The sequence below is a fragment of the Strigops habroptila genome, chromosome 11 (genome assembly GCF_004027225.2).
Source record: "Strigops habroptila isolate Jane chromosome 11, bStrHab1.2.pri, whole genome shotgun sequence".
Taxonomy (NCBI): domain Eukaryota; kingdom Metazoa; phylum Chordata; class Aves; order Psittaciformes; family Psittacidae; genus Strigops; species Strigops habroptila.
The window spans coordinates 21,253,448-21,270,454 of record NC_046360.1 but is presented as its reverse complement, the minus strand read 5'-3'; the positions used below and the strand labels follow the sequence as shown (position 1 = coordinate 21,270,454).

Below are 17,007 nucleotides of genomic sequence, written 5' to 3'. Positions count from 1 at the left end.
TACTGCATTAGCTGACGCAATGAATCATCAAAATAGCAAAGCATGATCTGAATGTTGTGTGCAGCAAGTAGAAATATGCCTGGAATATTTCAGAAGGGCAACACAGAGAAGAATCAAAAAAAGCTACCCAAAGTGGAGCATTTTCCATGCAGCTCCATGGGAGCTGTCACACAGAGACCCCCTCAGTCTGCCTGCGAATATCGCTTTGGCAGCAGGAACCAGTGTGCAGGTGTGGAAATACTGTGTCTGCTTTTAGCATCACAAAGTGATTTTTTTAATTGGAAAGTGTGCACAAAGTCATGATCTTATTGGAAATTCATTCTCTGCCTCCTGAACATCTGACTCTTAGCCACTTGATAATTGATTCAAGGATTGTGTGGTTCAAAAGCAGTACATGGTTAGGAAAGCTGTTTGAGATTACAGACTATTAAGAAGTTCTTTTTCCCTTTCTCTAAGCAAAGAGAAGCTTGAGGACACTGTGGAACGCTGGTCATCTTAGCAGAGAGCAGGTGAGTATGAAGGCTGGAGCAGAAGCTAGTGGATTCTTTTGCATTTAATTCATTTGCTTGGGAGCGAGTGTTGGGCTGAGAGCCCTTGGGTGCTACCCCTGCCCAGCGCTCTGTTCTGCCAGGGACACAGGAATGTGACAACAAACTATGGGCCAAACGGTGTGAGACCCCGTCAGCCTCACACCCCTTGGCACAGGAATCAAGACTGAGGACTGATAATAGTCCAAGAGGAAAGAGCAAGTGTATGGACAGCCAGATAACAAAACAAACATAAGTAATTGTTAAGTAGGTATCATTAGAGTTCTGTACTTAAAACCTGCTAATATCTGGTCAATATTGACCATCTTACTGACACCTCGCTTGCTAAGCCACCATTTCCAGGATTTATTGAGCCATTCCAAATCTCTGAGGAGATTCAGCCAGCTGCATTTCTTAAATGAACAGATAGACCTGTAGTTCTCTCCTTAAAACCAATGTAAATGGTATTGCCCACTGAGACTAAGCATAGTCTGTCAATATGCCAGTGAGAGCTGTCAGCTCCGTAGCATCTTTTGGTTTATTGAGCCTTGAAGGAAGTTTAAAACTACAAAAATAAGAAAATTCACAGGATCCTCACAGCTGAAACATTTTTTTTCCTGGCTGTGAAAATTCCAAAGAAGCCAAAGTTTGTGGACATCTTTTTTATTTTTAGACTCTTTCAGGCAATATATAATGAGGCTTCTCTCCTTTGACTCATGCACAAATGAAATTCTCTGTGGAAAAGGATACAAAAATGGTTTTAATTCTTGGAAAGGTTTGTTTCCATAAAATAGACATCATAAAACCCCACATGTAGCATTTAGTGATGTAATGTTAAAATAAGACCTATATGTGCTAGTATATTTATATAAATATATCTTAATTTTCAATAATGAAAATAAATTCGAGTGAGGATCACCTACTTAATAATTCATTCTATAGAAAATGGTAACAATAACCTACCTTGAAAAACATGGCTCCGAGAATTTCAAGTAAGAATTACCTCAAAACTGTCCTTTCTGGTTGAGCTAATGAATGTTTCTGCCAGTGACAGCCAACCTAGAGTAAAAAGCTGAAACACAAAAACTGTTTTACATGTTCTGGTAAGTTGTACCCATTTATTCCTGTGATTAAAAGTCTGCAGCTATTCCAGTCTGAATAGGTCATCAGCATCGAGCCTTTTCATCTCATAATGCCTTTGTCTGCTAGATTTAAAGAAATCTCTATCAGAAATCTCCTTATGTATATGCTTCTAGATACTGATCATATCTCCCACTTTTTTCTGATAGAGCTGAAGAGATAGGTCTATTTAAATCTCTGGTTTAGGAAGCTTTATTTATTAATTTTTTTTTTCCTGACCTCAAATTATTCTTTTGGCTATTTTCCATGAATCTTTTCTGTTTTCCTTTTGGGCAAGGGTGGATATCAGAAGTTAGCACAGTATGTTACAATATGAAAGGGATGCAAACCTTTGTGGTAAGATTAGATTCATGCAAATTAGTTAGAAATATTTGTTTTCCTTTTCATCTGAATCCATCCAAATTCCATGTTGCTCTCACAGAGACTTGTAACAGTATGAGGCTTGTTATGATCAGTTATATAGCTGATTATGGTTTGATTGCTTCATTCGAGTTGTCTGGGCTGAGCTACTGCTAGTAACAGTAGTAAAATCTTCAGAGTGTTGTGTTAGTCTTCAATAGATCTGTAATGCCCAGGATGCACATCGATGGTATTTTAGGAATGACAATTACCATTATGGTTTTCAATATTCTAATACTTCTGTCCCAAAAGCATTTTAGCTAACACATTTCTATGACACGAAGTGGTAAGCCTCTTCTGATTCATCTTCATTGTAAATAGAAAACTTTTTTAATATTTCAGCAAATAATCCTAGAGAAATGAGGCATCTCTGGATTGTAAAGATCTGAATCAGTGAAAGTTATTCCTGAAAGTATATCAGATGTCTTACAGCTTCAGCATGCAAAGTTCCTTGCGTAGCATTCATCACTATTTCATAGCTTGCTGGAGTAAATCATATGGTCTTGGTTGGCCTCTGAATCAATATTTCCTAGGCTGCAGTTCCCATAAACATGTATTTAGAATAAAACACAAAAACATGACTTCTTAGCTTCAGGTAAGGTAGCTCACCCTCTCTCTCTGTCTTTGCTGCAAGCAAGCTAATGTACTATGTATGTATTTCTTGTAGATCACTGTCATTTTCAGTATAATGTTTGTGATATTATGCAAAGTTCACAACTGCTCTTGGCTATGGTCAGTAGATAGTATATTATTTTCTATTACTGTACTAAATTTCTCTTGAAGTGTCTGTAAGACATTACTCTTTGCATCAGTCATGTTCCATGTTTGGGAAGAACAAGTCAGCTCCCATGCAAACTGTCTAGTGTACGTTCTGGGTACACGCTTTGGCTTCTGCACCTAATCTATGTCCTGTTACAGCAGCAAAGCGCCAGGCAGGTTGATACTGCTTCTTATCTGTTTTTATCATTGTTACATGATATTTAAATTTTCCTCCCTCCAAAAGAAAATGGTGATAAATGTATTTAATAAAAAAATGGGGGGAAATGCATTGAATACAATATTTCTTTTATTACAATAGCAACCTAATACCCTTTTACTGTATAATACAGTCTTTCTAATGAACATTGAATGGACTGGCAGTGATCTCCTAACAGCAACTCTGTCTTCTCTTTGCTTTTCTTGGCTAGACCAGCATAGTTTCTTCTCTTCATTTCTTCTCACGTGATAGAGCTTCCATTTCCCTAATTGTTCTAATAGCCTTTCTTTGGACTTGCATTAATCCTCCTGGAAGATGGGTGATGTTAATACGTAAAGTACTCCCTACTTTTTGCTTACAGTTTTTACTGAGGCTTAGTTGAGCAGTCTGTTGTCAATGAAAAGATTTGTCCTGTTTCATCCTAGTATCATGCTTGCTTTTTTTTTTCCCCTTGGTTGCACCACAAAACAGGCTGACCCTGTGACCAGCCCCACACAGGCTGTTTCCCTCCTCAGTCATTTTCAGCCAGTGTATCTTAAGCTTATAGTAGACGTCATTTCTGAGAGCATGATTTTTCACTTCTATTAGGATTTATCCCATACTGATTGCTCTGTCATTAAAACTACTAATTTTTTCCCGAGACACTCTGATCTACTGATCTTCCACACTGTATTGCAGTCAGTTTGTATTAATATGGTTTCTGGGTTTTGTGGAAATGCTATTAACATAAATACTATGTGAAAATATGATCTCAGAAAAAACCCTTGGGGGACTCATACCTCTAAAAAGTCAGCTCCAAAAAAGATCTTTTTTCTCTACCTTGTGTCTCATTGAATATCATAGATCGTAGATTATCATAGATTATATATAGTTTTATCTAGGAAAGTAGTTACTTTATATTTAAATAAAGCTTAAGTTTTGTCACATTTTCTGATTTCCCTGTAGCTTTTCATTCAAAATATTTGAGAACTTTGCATGCTGCAGATGATTGACTACTAGGGAAATGGCTGCTTGGATCACTTGTTCTGCATCTAAATGCAGGTAATGAATCTGTCTCATTGTAAGACTGGAATCCAAAGATGAAATATATTACAAATTTCAGATTTCAGAACAGGAGACTAAGGTATCAAGATATTTTAGAATTTGGAGCTGGATGCTGTGAGGATCTTGACCTGGCTGTGTTGTGCTCTTTGACTTTTGCCTCCTACATGTAATTCTTTTCACATGTGCACCAAATGGCTGGTGTTAATTTGCCATTCACCATGTGAAGCTGCCACACGTCCTTACTGAAAATTGAAAAAGGGAGTTTTTTGCTAGATTACCTTTAATTGGCAATGAGATTGTCTCATTTTCACTGCAGGATAGTCCCACTTTTTGCCTTTTTAAAAAAATGGTCTGAAAAATCTTTTATTGTCCTTTCCAAAGTGTAGTTCAGATTGATTTCTGGAAGTTCTGAGTTTCTCCCTTCACATTTTACACTTGTAAGTTGTACCTGTCTCTTTGACATCGTACCTTTTTAAAGTCCTTCTAGGTTTTTCATTTGCACTATTAACTTTCTTCAGGGTAGTTATTCTTTTGCAGCCCATTTTTACTGAAATCTGTTTGCTTGGTATTCATGTTTTAGAAATAGTGATCAATTTACAAATTAAATACATTCTAGACCTTCATGTTCAGGTTCATAAGTTTTTCAGCCCAATTAATTTCAGTAAACAGTTACCATAGTTACTGAAAGATTCTTCTTCTGAAATCAAGATTGAGCCCAGTGTTTGTTCATCATTCCATTTAATTTAAATTGAATCATCTTATGTGCATTCACTGCAAGGTTGTTTGATCTACTCTTTTGTAATGTCCTTGTTGCAAATCAAAATCACATTCAGAATAGTATCACTTCATCTGAATTTGCTAAACATTTGGGAAAGAAATCTGTCAGCTCTCACACTAAGGAGTATATAGATGCCACCACTAACAGGAACATTTATTTTCCCATCTCTGTCTGAAAAGCTAGTTCCTATATTGACACAATTTCCAGAAGCAAATTAAAAAGTTTTCTAATCAAATCCAATCCTAGAATGCTCTTGAAAATCTTGAGCAAACTCATTTGTTTGCTCATCATTCTCCAAAATTATTTTGGCTCAGACAAATTGTGCTTTGTCCATGCTACCTCAATTTCTTTACCTGTTGTCTTCTTATTTCATAACACAGTATATCTGTATTTCTGCAATTTATTTGTATTGCTTTTCATTATCATTTTCCTTAGATGTTTTCGTCAGATTCTATTTAATGATACATTAGACACATTAGACATGTGGGTTAATTATGAGTTACTCAGGCAGCTATCTCGCACCCAACAGTAAAATATTTCACTTACAACATATTGCTATATATTCCCTTTTTTTTTCTTTAGTTATATTTTTTATTCTTCAGGGATAAGCTATATTTCATAATTCCAACTATAGTTTGGTATATTTGTGTAATAAATTCCAGTCCTTGCTCTTTAAATGCACTGGTAGTGATTTTAATAACATTATTTCTTCAGCGGCTTGTGCACACAAAAATGTGTTTGTCCCTTCCCTCAAAGTTACATGAGCTGCTCTAATAAAAGATGCTTACACTGACTTCATTATTTGTGATAGAATGAGCAGCTTGCAAACTGCAGCAATCAATATGAATTCCAGACTAGTTAGTAAGGAATAGTAAGTTTATTTTAGTGGGTGAACAAGAGATTTTACCAGGTTGCAATAGAATTAGTATTAGTGGAAGATTACCTGTCCTCTAGAAATCCTGCCATTAGCTCCTCCAGACAGCGGCTTGAAATCTTAAATCTCTGCTGAATGCATCCTGTCTGGAGGGTGACAAGGAACAGCTGTCACGGTTCAACTCCAGCTAATGCAGTCAAGCATTTTGAGAACAAAACAATATTTTGAACTGCAGGGAATGAGGCACGTATCAGACACCAAAAGGAAAGATTTCAGAGTAATAGGAAAATGTAATAATGCTAAACAGTACAACATTTGCAGCAGTGTATAAACTGAGTCTAAATTTCTGGAGGTCCTTCTCTATTACCAATAGGGAGAAAAAAGGAGTTATTAAAAATTACCTGAATTTTATCTTCATAATCCTAGCAGGTTCAGTTAGTCAAGCAGGCTGTTTGCAGTGTATATTTACTGGACAGGCGTGTTACATTTGTATATTGGTTGCTGGGTTTAGTACTACTAAACAAACACATAAGTTTGTTTACCCAGTGTAGGAAGGTTGCAGTGGCCGGAGCCAATCCAAAACCTGATGGTAGTCTACCTCATGGTGGATAACTCATTAATCATAAATGAAAAATAAATCTTGTAACTGAATCTGTCCTTTACTATGTGTCATGTGTGGTAGGTAGAAGTATGCCTGTAAAAAACAGCTTTTGCAAATGCTTCTCCAGGTCTTCCTTTCCTTTTGAAGGAATGGATGGGTTTAATAAAGTCTTCAAAGTTGCGCTTTTGTGGCTGAAACACTACCTGGGGCATGGTTTCTGAGTGATCATTTTAAACTTCTGTCCTAGTTACGTTTCCCATGTGTGAGATTTTGTGCCTCACACTGACCACTTTACGGTATGGGTATGCTTTCCTCTTTCAGCGGCCTGTCTTCAGATGGAATGTTTCTTTCAGAGCTTTTCTGGAGAATGCTGCACTTCTGCTTCTGACAGTTATGTAGATTTATGTTGCTATTTATTTAGTGTGTTAATGGCAACATAAAGAATTAAAGTTTTATTGCATAGCTTTATAGAAGATGAAGAACATATTCTTTGCCTTTACCTAGCACCTGCACAATCTAAGATGGTAATTTCTCTCATGTGGAGGACAGCCTGCTTAATCTAGACTTTTTCTCTCTCTGATTGATTCAACCACCTGATTCAGTCACTTCATGATATAAGGTCATTTCTTTTTGGTTTTCAGGAAAGTGCTTCTCATACAGGCTGAGCTGTTTGCATGTCTGTAACACCAAGACAGCATCTTGAGGAGTTCTGGTCTAAGTCTTTACTGCTTGAGTTTACACAAAGGTGGTTCACTGAGCTGGGGTGTGGGAGGATGACTGCAATCCATATTCTTTTTGCCTGGTGAACAACTATCAGCAGTGTACTTATTCTATTGCTAACGTGTCCAAGAACTTCATTGAGGAACAGTGAATATCCAGCGCCCTTGAGAAAAAACATGGGTGTAATCTAACTCCATTTCTCTGCTTCTGAGTAGAAGATAGCGGGATATATCAAGAGCTCTGTGCCAGTCTGACTGTACTCCATTATGGCAAGAGAGTGTTTTTGTGTAATTATTGATTACTTCCTTGTGGCAATAGCTGATGAAGTGTTCAATGCTTTTGTTATTTAGATGAATCAGCTGCTGGTCACTTTGTGCTGATTCACTCTCAGAGCTGGATATAAGTATTTGGATGGATTTACAGCAACTTCATCCTTTTTACTCAAGAGACATGCCAGTCTGCGTACTTGTAATGACTAATTGTCCTGCTGTGTCAGGTAACAAAATACTGTTTCTTTTATTCTGCCTAAGAAGATCTTAATTTCATTACATAGGTCAAAGCTCTTAAAATAAGTTTCTGTCATTTTTCTCCAGTTAACACAAGTGACACGTGAGCATCTTTGGATGTAGCTGTGATTTAGGCATGCATGAGACAAACTTTGCTCTAGAGGAGACTGAAATGGTTTTGGCATGCTGGAAACACAAGTAGAAGATATCTCTTTCTCTTAAACATATGAATATTATAATGTCTTTCGCAAGGACTATATTTCAGATTCATTTTGGAATCTGAAGCTCATATGAAGCCTTAAATATCATATACTTGTTAAGTGGAAAATCTCACTTTGGGCACATGACATCAGCAGTTAGAAATTTGATTTGACTATCTGTTGAACTAATTGCATTTTAATTGTTCCAATCTTCGCAATATTCATTGTTTTAAAGCTTTCTAATACTGTCAGAATACATTTTTTATTTATTTTGAATATACATATATACAATACTGAATTTATCTTGATTAAAATAACTAGAATAATTTTGAAGGTAAGCATATAGGGCTTTCATCTTTTTTAATATAATTATGTAGTTAATGTGGACAGTACAATAGTAGAAATTGGTAAGCAGTGTTTCCTGGGTATTGAGCACCTTGCCATGACTGTGTATTTCCATAATCATTCTTCTCAGCTGTACTGGAATAATATGCCCACAACTAAACTGCATGCATCAGCATTCCTATAAGAAAAAATGGGATGACTTCAGATAGGTCCAGCATGACTTCAAATTATCCACTGCAGTATTTCTAAATTCCATTTTTACCAATTGTTTATGTTAGTGCTAGTTTTATTTCAAGATAACCTATTTCTCTGTACAGGTCAAAAGGTAACAACCAGATATAAGGCTGGTCCTTGAGTTCAGAGCTTGACCAACATGGCCAGCTAGCGCTCTCTTCATGGAAATGCTGAGGTATGGAAACAGTAGGACTTCATGTCCTTTACTGGAGTGGCTGCGGGAGGTTGACCTGAAGTGGTGTATGACAGAGGAGGATGGTGAACACTTGAATTCAGGAGGTCGCTGGGAATGGCCCCGGAGCGGTGCCCCAAAGGCAGCCCTGACCGCAGCAGAAGTCAATGCCTTTGGCGTGGCCCCGCGGCAGCACCACGGACAGCGCCCGCGCCGCTGGCCCGGCAGGGACCGTGCCCTCACCGGCACCGCACCGAGCGGGTCAGGGAGGGAGCGGGACTCTGATTTCAGTTGATCCTGCGGCTGCCGTGACCAACACGTGGAACAGAGAGGCTGTTTTGACATTTAAGCCAGTTCAAAATTAAATACATCTGCTTTTTCTCTTTACAGATCAACGTGGTGTATGTAAATAAGGATCTAGAACTGTTTAGTCATCATTACAGAATGGTTTGGGTTGTAAGAGACCTTAAAGCTCATATAGTTCAAACTCCCTGCCATGGGCAGGGACACCTTCCACTAGAGCAGGTTGTTCCAAGCCCCATCCAACCTGCCCTTGAACACTGCTAGGGATGAGGCAGCCACAGCTTCTCTGGGCAGCCTGTGTCAGTGTCTCACCACCCTCACAGGGAAGAGCTTCTTCCTAACAGCTAATCTAAATCTCCTCTCTGTCAGGTTAAAGCCATTTCTCTTTGTCTTATCAGCACATGCCCTTATAAAAAGTCCCTCTCCAGATTTCTTGTAGCCCCTTTAGGCACTGGAAGCTGCTTAAGGTCTCCCTGGAGCCTTCTCTTCTCCAGGCTGAACAAGCCCAGCTCTCTCAGCCTGTCTCCATAGCAGAGGTGCTCCAGCCCCCGGAGCATCTTTGTGGCCTCCTCTAGACTCACTCCCCAGCCACTAATCCCTGGAGGTGTGTTAGATTGTTCTTGACGAACCAAGGTGCAATTTTCCCTGAAACAAAACAATAACAGAGAGAGAGCACTTTAAAATAACAAATGAAAACAAAACCAAAACAACCTAACAAAAAAAACTCCAACCACATTCACTTGTATAGGTTTGGCTAGGACTTGATTGAGTGAGCATTAAAATTAGTTAAGGCAGCCTCTGGAATGGCAATCCTGTTGCATTTCCATGAGTGATGAAACCAGTTCTCTGATGTTTTCACTCAATAGTATACATTTCTTAGCATGAAAGAGATCTCTTTCAAAGCAATAAAGAAAAATATGATAAGAAATACGTAAGGTCAGAAATGAAAAAAGACCCAGAACAGCATGCTTACAAGAAGAGTTCACAAATGTTTCTGAACTCTCATTTCAAAAAATAAGACAGGAGCTAATTATTAATTTGGTAGGGTTTCTGATATCCTCAATATTAAAAGAAATTAGTAGGAAAAGACATCAGTTTGTCACAAAAGTGCTAATTAACATTCTATGAATTCTGACTTTTCTAATAGGTAATTTGCCGTAGTGAGAACACTAGAGATACGTGGGAATGAGGCTGCAATAGTATTCGTAAGTTTCTTAATTATTTATTAAACATGATGATTGAAATGAATCTTTTCCTTTTTTACTAATTGAAGAACAAAAAACTGTGTAGTATCAGGAAAACATTTTCTGGCATAATCTCTGATCTGTTCTAAATGAAGGTCCAACTGACTAAATATTTACCACCTGCACTGTGAGTTTTTGATAATTGTACTTGATGTGCTGGTGTTCAGCATAGGTCAGTCCATTCTCTACTCTTGTGCTAAAAAAACCCCAAAAAATTATTGTCCTGACTTAATCCAGATGCCTTTTAGGCAAGCAACAGATAAACTTCAAACTGTGGTATGTTGGCATAACAACATTGATTTGTGCTTGTCCTTACACAAGTCCTTGTCTTCTCTGGTTTTATAATTTGCTTTCAAGCAATATTACAAATAGAGTAAAAGTAACTTCTAACATTTTATTTGTAACTGCAAGTTGTGTTATTTGTTCTTAGTTGGTGTTATTGTGTTTGGGGGTTTCTTTAGGTAAGGCTTAACTCCAAATGCCTAATGTTCTGGAGGGATTTGAAAGTACCGCTTGCTCTGCCCGCTATGACTTTAGATTACCTTTGCTCTGAAGAAGATAACAGCAAAAATAGGTAATGTACTGGCATATTTTATGCTGACTCCCATTTTGCATGAAAGAAAAATTTTGGTACTAAAGGAATCATCAATAGAACTATTGTAATTGAGCTGTTCCTAGGATTAACAGAAAGTTACACCTTAGGTGATAAAGTTAGATGTGTATTGGTTGTTTTCAGTCATGAGCTTCAACTTCAGAGATAAGGAATAGCTGATGGAATGATGACTTAACTGCAGGCTGGAAGTGCTGCCTGGTGGGTAGGGGTCTGCTTTCCTTCCCTGCCACTCTGAGAAATGTTGAGAGTTGGGAGCAGACTTGCTTTTAGGCAGCTCATTCTGAATTAAACATGAAAAAAAGGAGCCTTAAGATAATGGCCTTTAAAACCCCCTCCAATGCTGAGCACTAATCAGAAATCATCCTGAGGAAAGAATGATTAGGTGAATGAAGAATGAAGTGGGGCACAGACACTGCAAAACTGCTGTTATTTGCTGCATTTAAACTCCCAATGTGATGGTTTGGTCTTTTCTTCATAAGGAAAAAATCCATGAAGTGGCCTTATGCAATAAGACAAAGAATATAATTTGGATCTATACATCAGAAGCTGAGATCTCCAGCTTAAAAGTTTTAGAAGATTACAGCATCAAAGGAAGCATAGCTCCGTTCTTGGGACATGTGAATGCCTATTTTGAGGCACAAACAAGAAACACTTGGTGCTTCAAAAGGACCTGCGAGGTTGTTGGAGATGGTGGTAGAACATATTTGCTTTGGATCCTTTTGTTTCTCCCTGCAAGGTGAGGAGTTTATAATTTAATGGGAAAGTCAAGTTGTTTAATGGCTTAAACCATCTTGTCAACTGGGAAAGAATATGAACTTTAAAGAAGCAAGAATGCAAAGTTGGAACATTAAGTGTGGAAAAGGAGGTAACTTAATCAAATAAATTGACTGTCAGAGGGAGTTAGAAATCATCCTTGATGTTTTTTCTGATAGCAGGCGTTCAGGGCCATGTTTCTAAAACAAGAGTTTGAAGTAATAATAGAAGTAGAAGTACCAGGATCTATAGCCCAGAGAAAGTGTAAAGTATGGGGATGCTCTTATCTGAAAGAGAGGGCAAGAGGGTGATGTGTTCCATGATACCTTAAGGCTGAAATAGCTGAGAAAAAATTTGCTTGCAGGGAGGCGTAAGAATCTCTCTGCTTTCTGCACTCTGCCCTTCCATTGTCCCTTGCAGAGCATTTGAAAGGATTGTGCAGTTCCCTTGATCTATTTAAGAGAAAGAAACTGTGTCAAATCGCTTCAACCCCGAGTCAGCTGCCTTTCAGATCACATCTATATTATGGCAAGATAGTATGATGTAAGATGAACTGTTTAATGTGTTTTAATTAATACTGTGTTTAATATTAACGTGTAGTCTGTTTGGTTAAGGACAATTGTGTTTGCAGTAACTTAACCATAAGCAACTCACCATAATTCTGACATAACAGCTCCTGTATGCAGTGGACATCAAGTAACTTTCAACAGTGCTACTCAAAGTGATTCATGCTTTCCTTCTGATTTGACTTGTTCAATTAAATAAGGTCCTGAAGCATGTATTTGCCACTATTTCCATATGGTGCCACACAGAAGTTGAGTGGCAAAGACTCAGAATGGCAACTCAGAAGACTTCTGCCAAGGGGAGGCCGCTTTCCTCTGAAACATGTTAGTGTTGGGGACCCATGATGTCCACCAACAGAAGTAGTTCTTGTAGGAGCTCTGATATTTAGAGCAGATTTTAACATTTAGTTCAATTGCTGAAGTTATTTTTTAAAACTTCTTAAAAAAAAAACAACCAAAAAACCCCACCTTAAAGCCATTTAAATAATCTAATGAAGGCATGGGATTCTAATTTTGTAGTGGTAGTTTTTAAATGTGCCATTTTTGTGATAAGAAAAAATAAAAACACGTCCAGAAGAAAAAATCCTGAGGCATATAACCCTCAGAATTTCTTTTTTATGCTTGCACAATACTACTATGCTTTTCCCAAGCTTTACAGAGTTGTGCGAATATTGAGGTTGGCAGGAGTGAGTTCTAAGAGAGGAAGAAGACAGGAAAAATAGCTGTCCTGCAGCCCAGTGCAATGGTTGTCATTTGCTTTGGTCTGTCTCCTTTGCACGTGGTCATGCCTGCTTGCTGCCTGGGAGATTAGCGCCTCTGCCTCCTTCACAGGAAGATATGTTTGTTCTGTGCTGCACTTAAGCTAAGAATATTTACTAAAGCAATCAGTATTTATGTAGAGGTGATAGGAGACCCATCAGACCGGTGAATGCAGGTATCAGAGGAATGGGTGCAAATATATTTGGTAACTTCAGGTTATGCAAACTTGCATTCCACTGGCTCTACAGTGAAATACACTCATTTTTTCCTTCCTGAAGTGGGTCATATGCCCCGCTACTGACTCTTGCTGTTCGAAAATAGGCATCACCAGCAGCAGTGCAGAGAAGTGTTAGGAATAAATATGTAATAATGTGTACTGTATTTCAAATCAAAGTAATCTTTCATCAATAGGACTGGAACTGTTAATGCTATCATTTACATGTCCACAAATAGCATAGTTTCCTTTAAACAAAATGTTTCTTATATACTGCTAGTTCCTTGTGGGTCCCATTCTGTCAACTATTCTGGTGTTCCCCTCAGGGTTTATCTAACCTTGCAAGGTTCTCACCTTTGTCTTCCTAAGTTCACCTTCATTCCATATTTACTTTAAGAGTCCACTCAAACATGGTAGTACTTTGGGGGAAAAAAAAAAAAAAAAGGAAGAAAAAAATCTGCTGTGTTTTCTCTTAAAGCAAGAGGAGTTCCTGTTTAAGTACGGGTTAACTTGGCAGCAAGAAGAATCCATGAAGTGCTGAGGCTGGAGAATGAAAAGACTGGAAGACTTTTCCAGCTTAACCAACTTAACCAACTTAACCAACTCCTGTCACTACAGAGGTTTTCTGCTCCCAAAGTTCTAGGAACAGATGAAGAGGTATTTATTATTGGCATATGCATATATATATTTAAAAAAAAAGAAACCTTGAGCCCAGCAGCAGCCTATCTCCAACAGATGCAGCTCAATGACTTTGTCAGGCTTTGTCCCTTCAAAAAGCTATTTCTGCATGCTGTAGGAGTGCCTCAGGAAGGAAAGTAATGAAGCTATTGTAAATACATATGCCTAAATGTGAATATGAATTAAGGTATGACTGAATAAGTTGTTTTTTCTAAATCAATAATGCGCAGCCATGCTTACTTACTGGCCACTTTCTGTTTGCACTCTGCGCAGGAAAGCAAAACCCAGCAGCCCAAAACCAAACAAAAGTGCAGACAGAAAGCTGTCCCCTGCTCGGTGTTGAAACAGAAGTTGAACATGTTAAAAAAATAAATAATGAAGGTTTCCACAGCAACCTAAGTTCTGTGGTGCAAATTGATGACTTTCGTTCTGTTTTATTATATAATGATAGAACAGATATTCTATAAAAAGTGGTGGGTACAGCGGAAGTTTAGTTACATTATTAAAAAGTTCGGTGTAATCTTAAAACTTCACCCCAAGCAATTTGTTTGCAAAGATTTCTGAAACTGCTGCGTCAAAAGTGTTGTTTTGTGCCTTTAGCTTTGGGAAGGCTCCGACTGGAGGAAAGTCACTTGTCTGGCAGAGCATTTGCAGTGATTAGAATTTCAGTTACAGGAACAGTTTTGAATTACATGAATCAGCTTTTAATTTGCCGTGAGGAGTTGAAGTTTGGGTTTTATGGAAAGAGTGGAAGTGAAGGATGAACTCAAAGATGAAATCTAAGAACTATTTCAAATTTTGGATGACCGTTCCTTGTGCAACCTCTACAAAATTTTGCCAGCTCCTTAGAAGCCTTGGAAATTAATTTAGAACAATATATTAAATCACAGTATTAGACAAATTTTGATCTAAGGGCTGGTGGTATCACTGGTTAGGGTGCTGACACCATGTCCTCCAATGCCAACCTTAAATGCTGCCACTGTACACTTAGTAAAATCCATTATTTCTCTTTGTTTTTTAGAACTAGTAACTCATTAAATAGTTTAAGATGATTTAATTTAAACATCTTTAATTGTTTGAAGTAATTTGAAAAGGTTTCCGTGAAAGCAGTCGGTGGCCTACGGATCTGTCCTGCTGCGACACCGCGGTGGGCAGTGGGAGCATCACCTCCGCGGGCAGCAGCGCACAGGCGGATGTTCCCTTAGAACAAGGGCATAAACAGGAGGATTTTATCCCCTTCACCCGGGTTGAATTTGGCCTCGGGACCAGCCCCCCCCCCAACCCCCCCCCTTTCTCCGGGCTACGCGCCGCCACCCCCGCGCCTCGCGCCCGCGCGCGCCTCGTGCGGCCGCGCGGGGCGGGGAGGGAGGGGGGGGCCAGTGAGGCGGCGCGAGCCGCGCATGCGCGCCGGGCTCCACCGGGAGCGGGGGGGGGGCGCGGCAGCCGGAGTCCTTCGGCGGTGGCGACGGCGGCGGCGGCGGGAGCGGCGAGGAGGAGGCTGAGGGGCCGCCGAGCTCCGCGGGGCCGCCGCGGCGGGAGCCCGCTGGGGCGGCGGGGCCGCGCTAGCAGAGGCGCTGGGCCGGCGGCGGGTGCCCCCCGGGTGCTGAGGGGAGCGGCAGCTGTTGCTGCCCGGGCGGGCGGGGGGCGACCTCCCCCCTCCCCGTCCCCCGGCAGCGGCGAAGCGGCCCCTGCGCGCAGCCCCGTCCGGAGCGTGAGGCGCGGGCTGCCGGCGCGGCGGCCGCGGAGCAGCGCCCCCGCGGAGAGGGGGGAGCGGGAGCAGCCGCCCCCGCTCCATGATCGGCGCTCGCCCGCCTCGATCTGCCCAGGGGAGCCGCGGCCGAGGTCGGCTGCCGCCGCAGCAGCATGTGGAGCCCGACCGAGGAGGAGAAATACGGCGTGGGTAGGTGCTGCCACATCCCTTCCCCCGCCCCGCCGACCCCCCTCCCGCGGCTCTCCGCAGCGGCCGGACCCCGGGGGCTGAGGGGAGGCAGCGGCGGCTGCTCCCCCCCACCCCTCTCAGTCCGCCGCCGTCTCTCTGAGGGGCGGCGATGGTCGCCTCAGCGGCGCTGCCCCTCCCGCTGCCCCGCAGGTAGAGAGCGGGGAGATGGCGAAGGGGGGTGGCGGGCTCCGTCCCTCCCGTTCTGCCGGTGGGGCTGTGGGAGGCTGCTGGGGACAGCGGAATGGGCCGTGCCCGCCGCCTCCCCTGCCCGCAGAGCCCGGCATCCCGTCAGCGTGTGCTCCGACCTGGGCTATCGCCCCGAGTTCTTCCGCCGGGAAGCCACGGGCCGCGAGAAAAAAGTGGACTTTCGGGTCCCGATGGCATAAATAATCGGAAAATGAGTCGCTGAGCCCTTAATCTACTTAAGCCCCCGATTCCTTTTTTTCCGCTCCGTTTTAATCTGCGGTTTGTGGTGATCTTGTTGATGTGGAGTTTTCGGGCGAGGGAACGGCTGTGGCGCGGTGGCATTAGGGGGCGTCGGTGATGCACCTGCTCGGCGGCAGCGGGCCCGGTGCTGCCGGCGGCTCCGTTCGGCCGGGCCGGGCCGGGCCGCGATGCCCGTGGCGCACTGCCCGCCCTGCCAGCGGCTCCCTGTGCCCCCGAGCGCGTCGTGTCGGTATTTTAGGTTGTTTGCGGTGAATCACGTTTTACTGCCACCGCGAATCGCGTTTGCGCCGGTGGGAGACCATCGCTGGTGGCGTTGGGGTTGTTTGTTTTGTTAATTTTAGTGTGCAGTAATTTCTGAGGAGAGCAGAAATGTAACACCTCGTGAGGTGGAAGGAGGACACGGACTGTCCTTAACTCCCCTTTCCTTTATTTTGATATAATAAAAAAACCCAACCTTGTTGACTTGTATAATAATGTAAGGAGGTGGATCTGCCCTCATTAGTTACCTAAATGCTTCATTAAATTTATACTTGTCAATTGTTCATATTGATTTTTAAGTTCCACAATGTGCAGCAATGATCAATTTCTGCGAATATTTAATATGAATATCAACAAAGTTGCTGCAAAGGTCGGTGAACCCGGACTGTCAAAGTGAGATTTGGACAGTTGACTTGTGGGCAGTTAATGCCGGCGAATATTTACAGCACGTTTTGAGCGGGCAGTTAACAAGCAGCAAAATGGATCAGTACTTTTTGTTAGTTTTTTTTTTCTTTGCAAGAAATATTTAGCTTAAGTACATTCAGCACATTCATGGTGAATAGAAGTACAGAATTCACTCTTTAAATAAAAAAACCACCAAAGTGTGTTAGATGAGAACACTTAGAGGTTCTCATCTAAGGGCAATATACACAAGTGGCATAAAATAACACAAGTCATTACTTACAGTACTGTTGCTATGTCACTGGGAGTATATAAAGT

General features: G+C 41.2%; 1 protein-coding gene and 1 long non-coding RNA gene across 13 annotated transcripts in view; both read left to right on the top strand.

Annotated features, from left to right (window-relative positions):
- Positions 1-7,421: 7,421 nt before the first annotated feature.
- LOC115614404 lies at positions 7,422-14,614 on the top strand. 2 transcript variants are annotated; one of them, XR_003993714.1, is made up of 6 exons: positions 7,422-7,555; positions 8,428-8,519; positions 9,967-10,024; positions 10,525-10,637; positions 11,156-11,412; positions 13,444-14,614. It is a non-coding gene; the product is annotated as an uncharacterized LOC115614404 (long non-coding RNA). The 2 variants fall into 2 exon arrangements; XR_003993713.1 differs by lacking the exon at positions 13,444-14,614 and having other exon boundaries at positions 11,156-12,203.
- Positions 14,615-15,034: 420 nt separating this feature from the next.
- DOCK3 (dedicator of cytokinesis 3) overlaps positions 15,035-17,007 on the top strand; it is a 210,935-nt gene continuing 208,962 nt past the window's right edge. For all 11 annotated transcript variants that reach the window (XM_030502047.1, XM_030502044.1, XM_030502042.1 and 8 more), the window contains exon 1: positions 15,035-15,543. In XM_030502047.1, the coding sequence (XP_030357907.1) occupies positions 15,507-15,543 (37 nt within the window). In that variant the 5' untranslated portion in view covers positions 15,035-15,506. The remainder of the gene's footprint in view (positions 15,544-17,007) is intronic.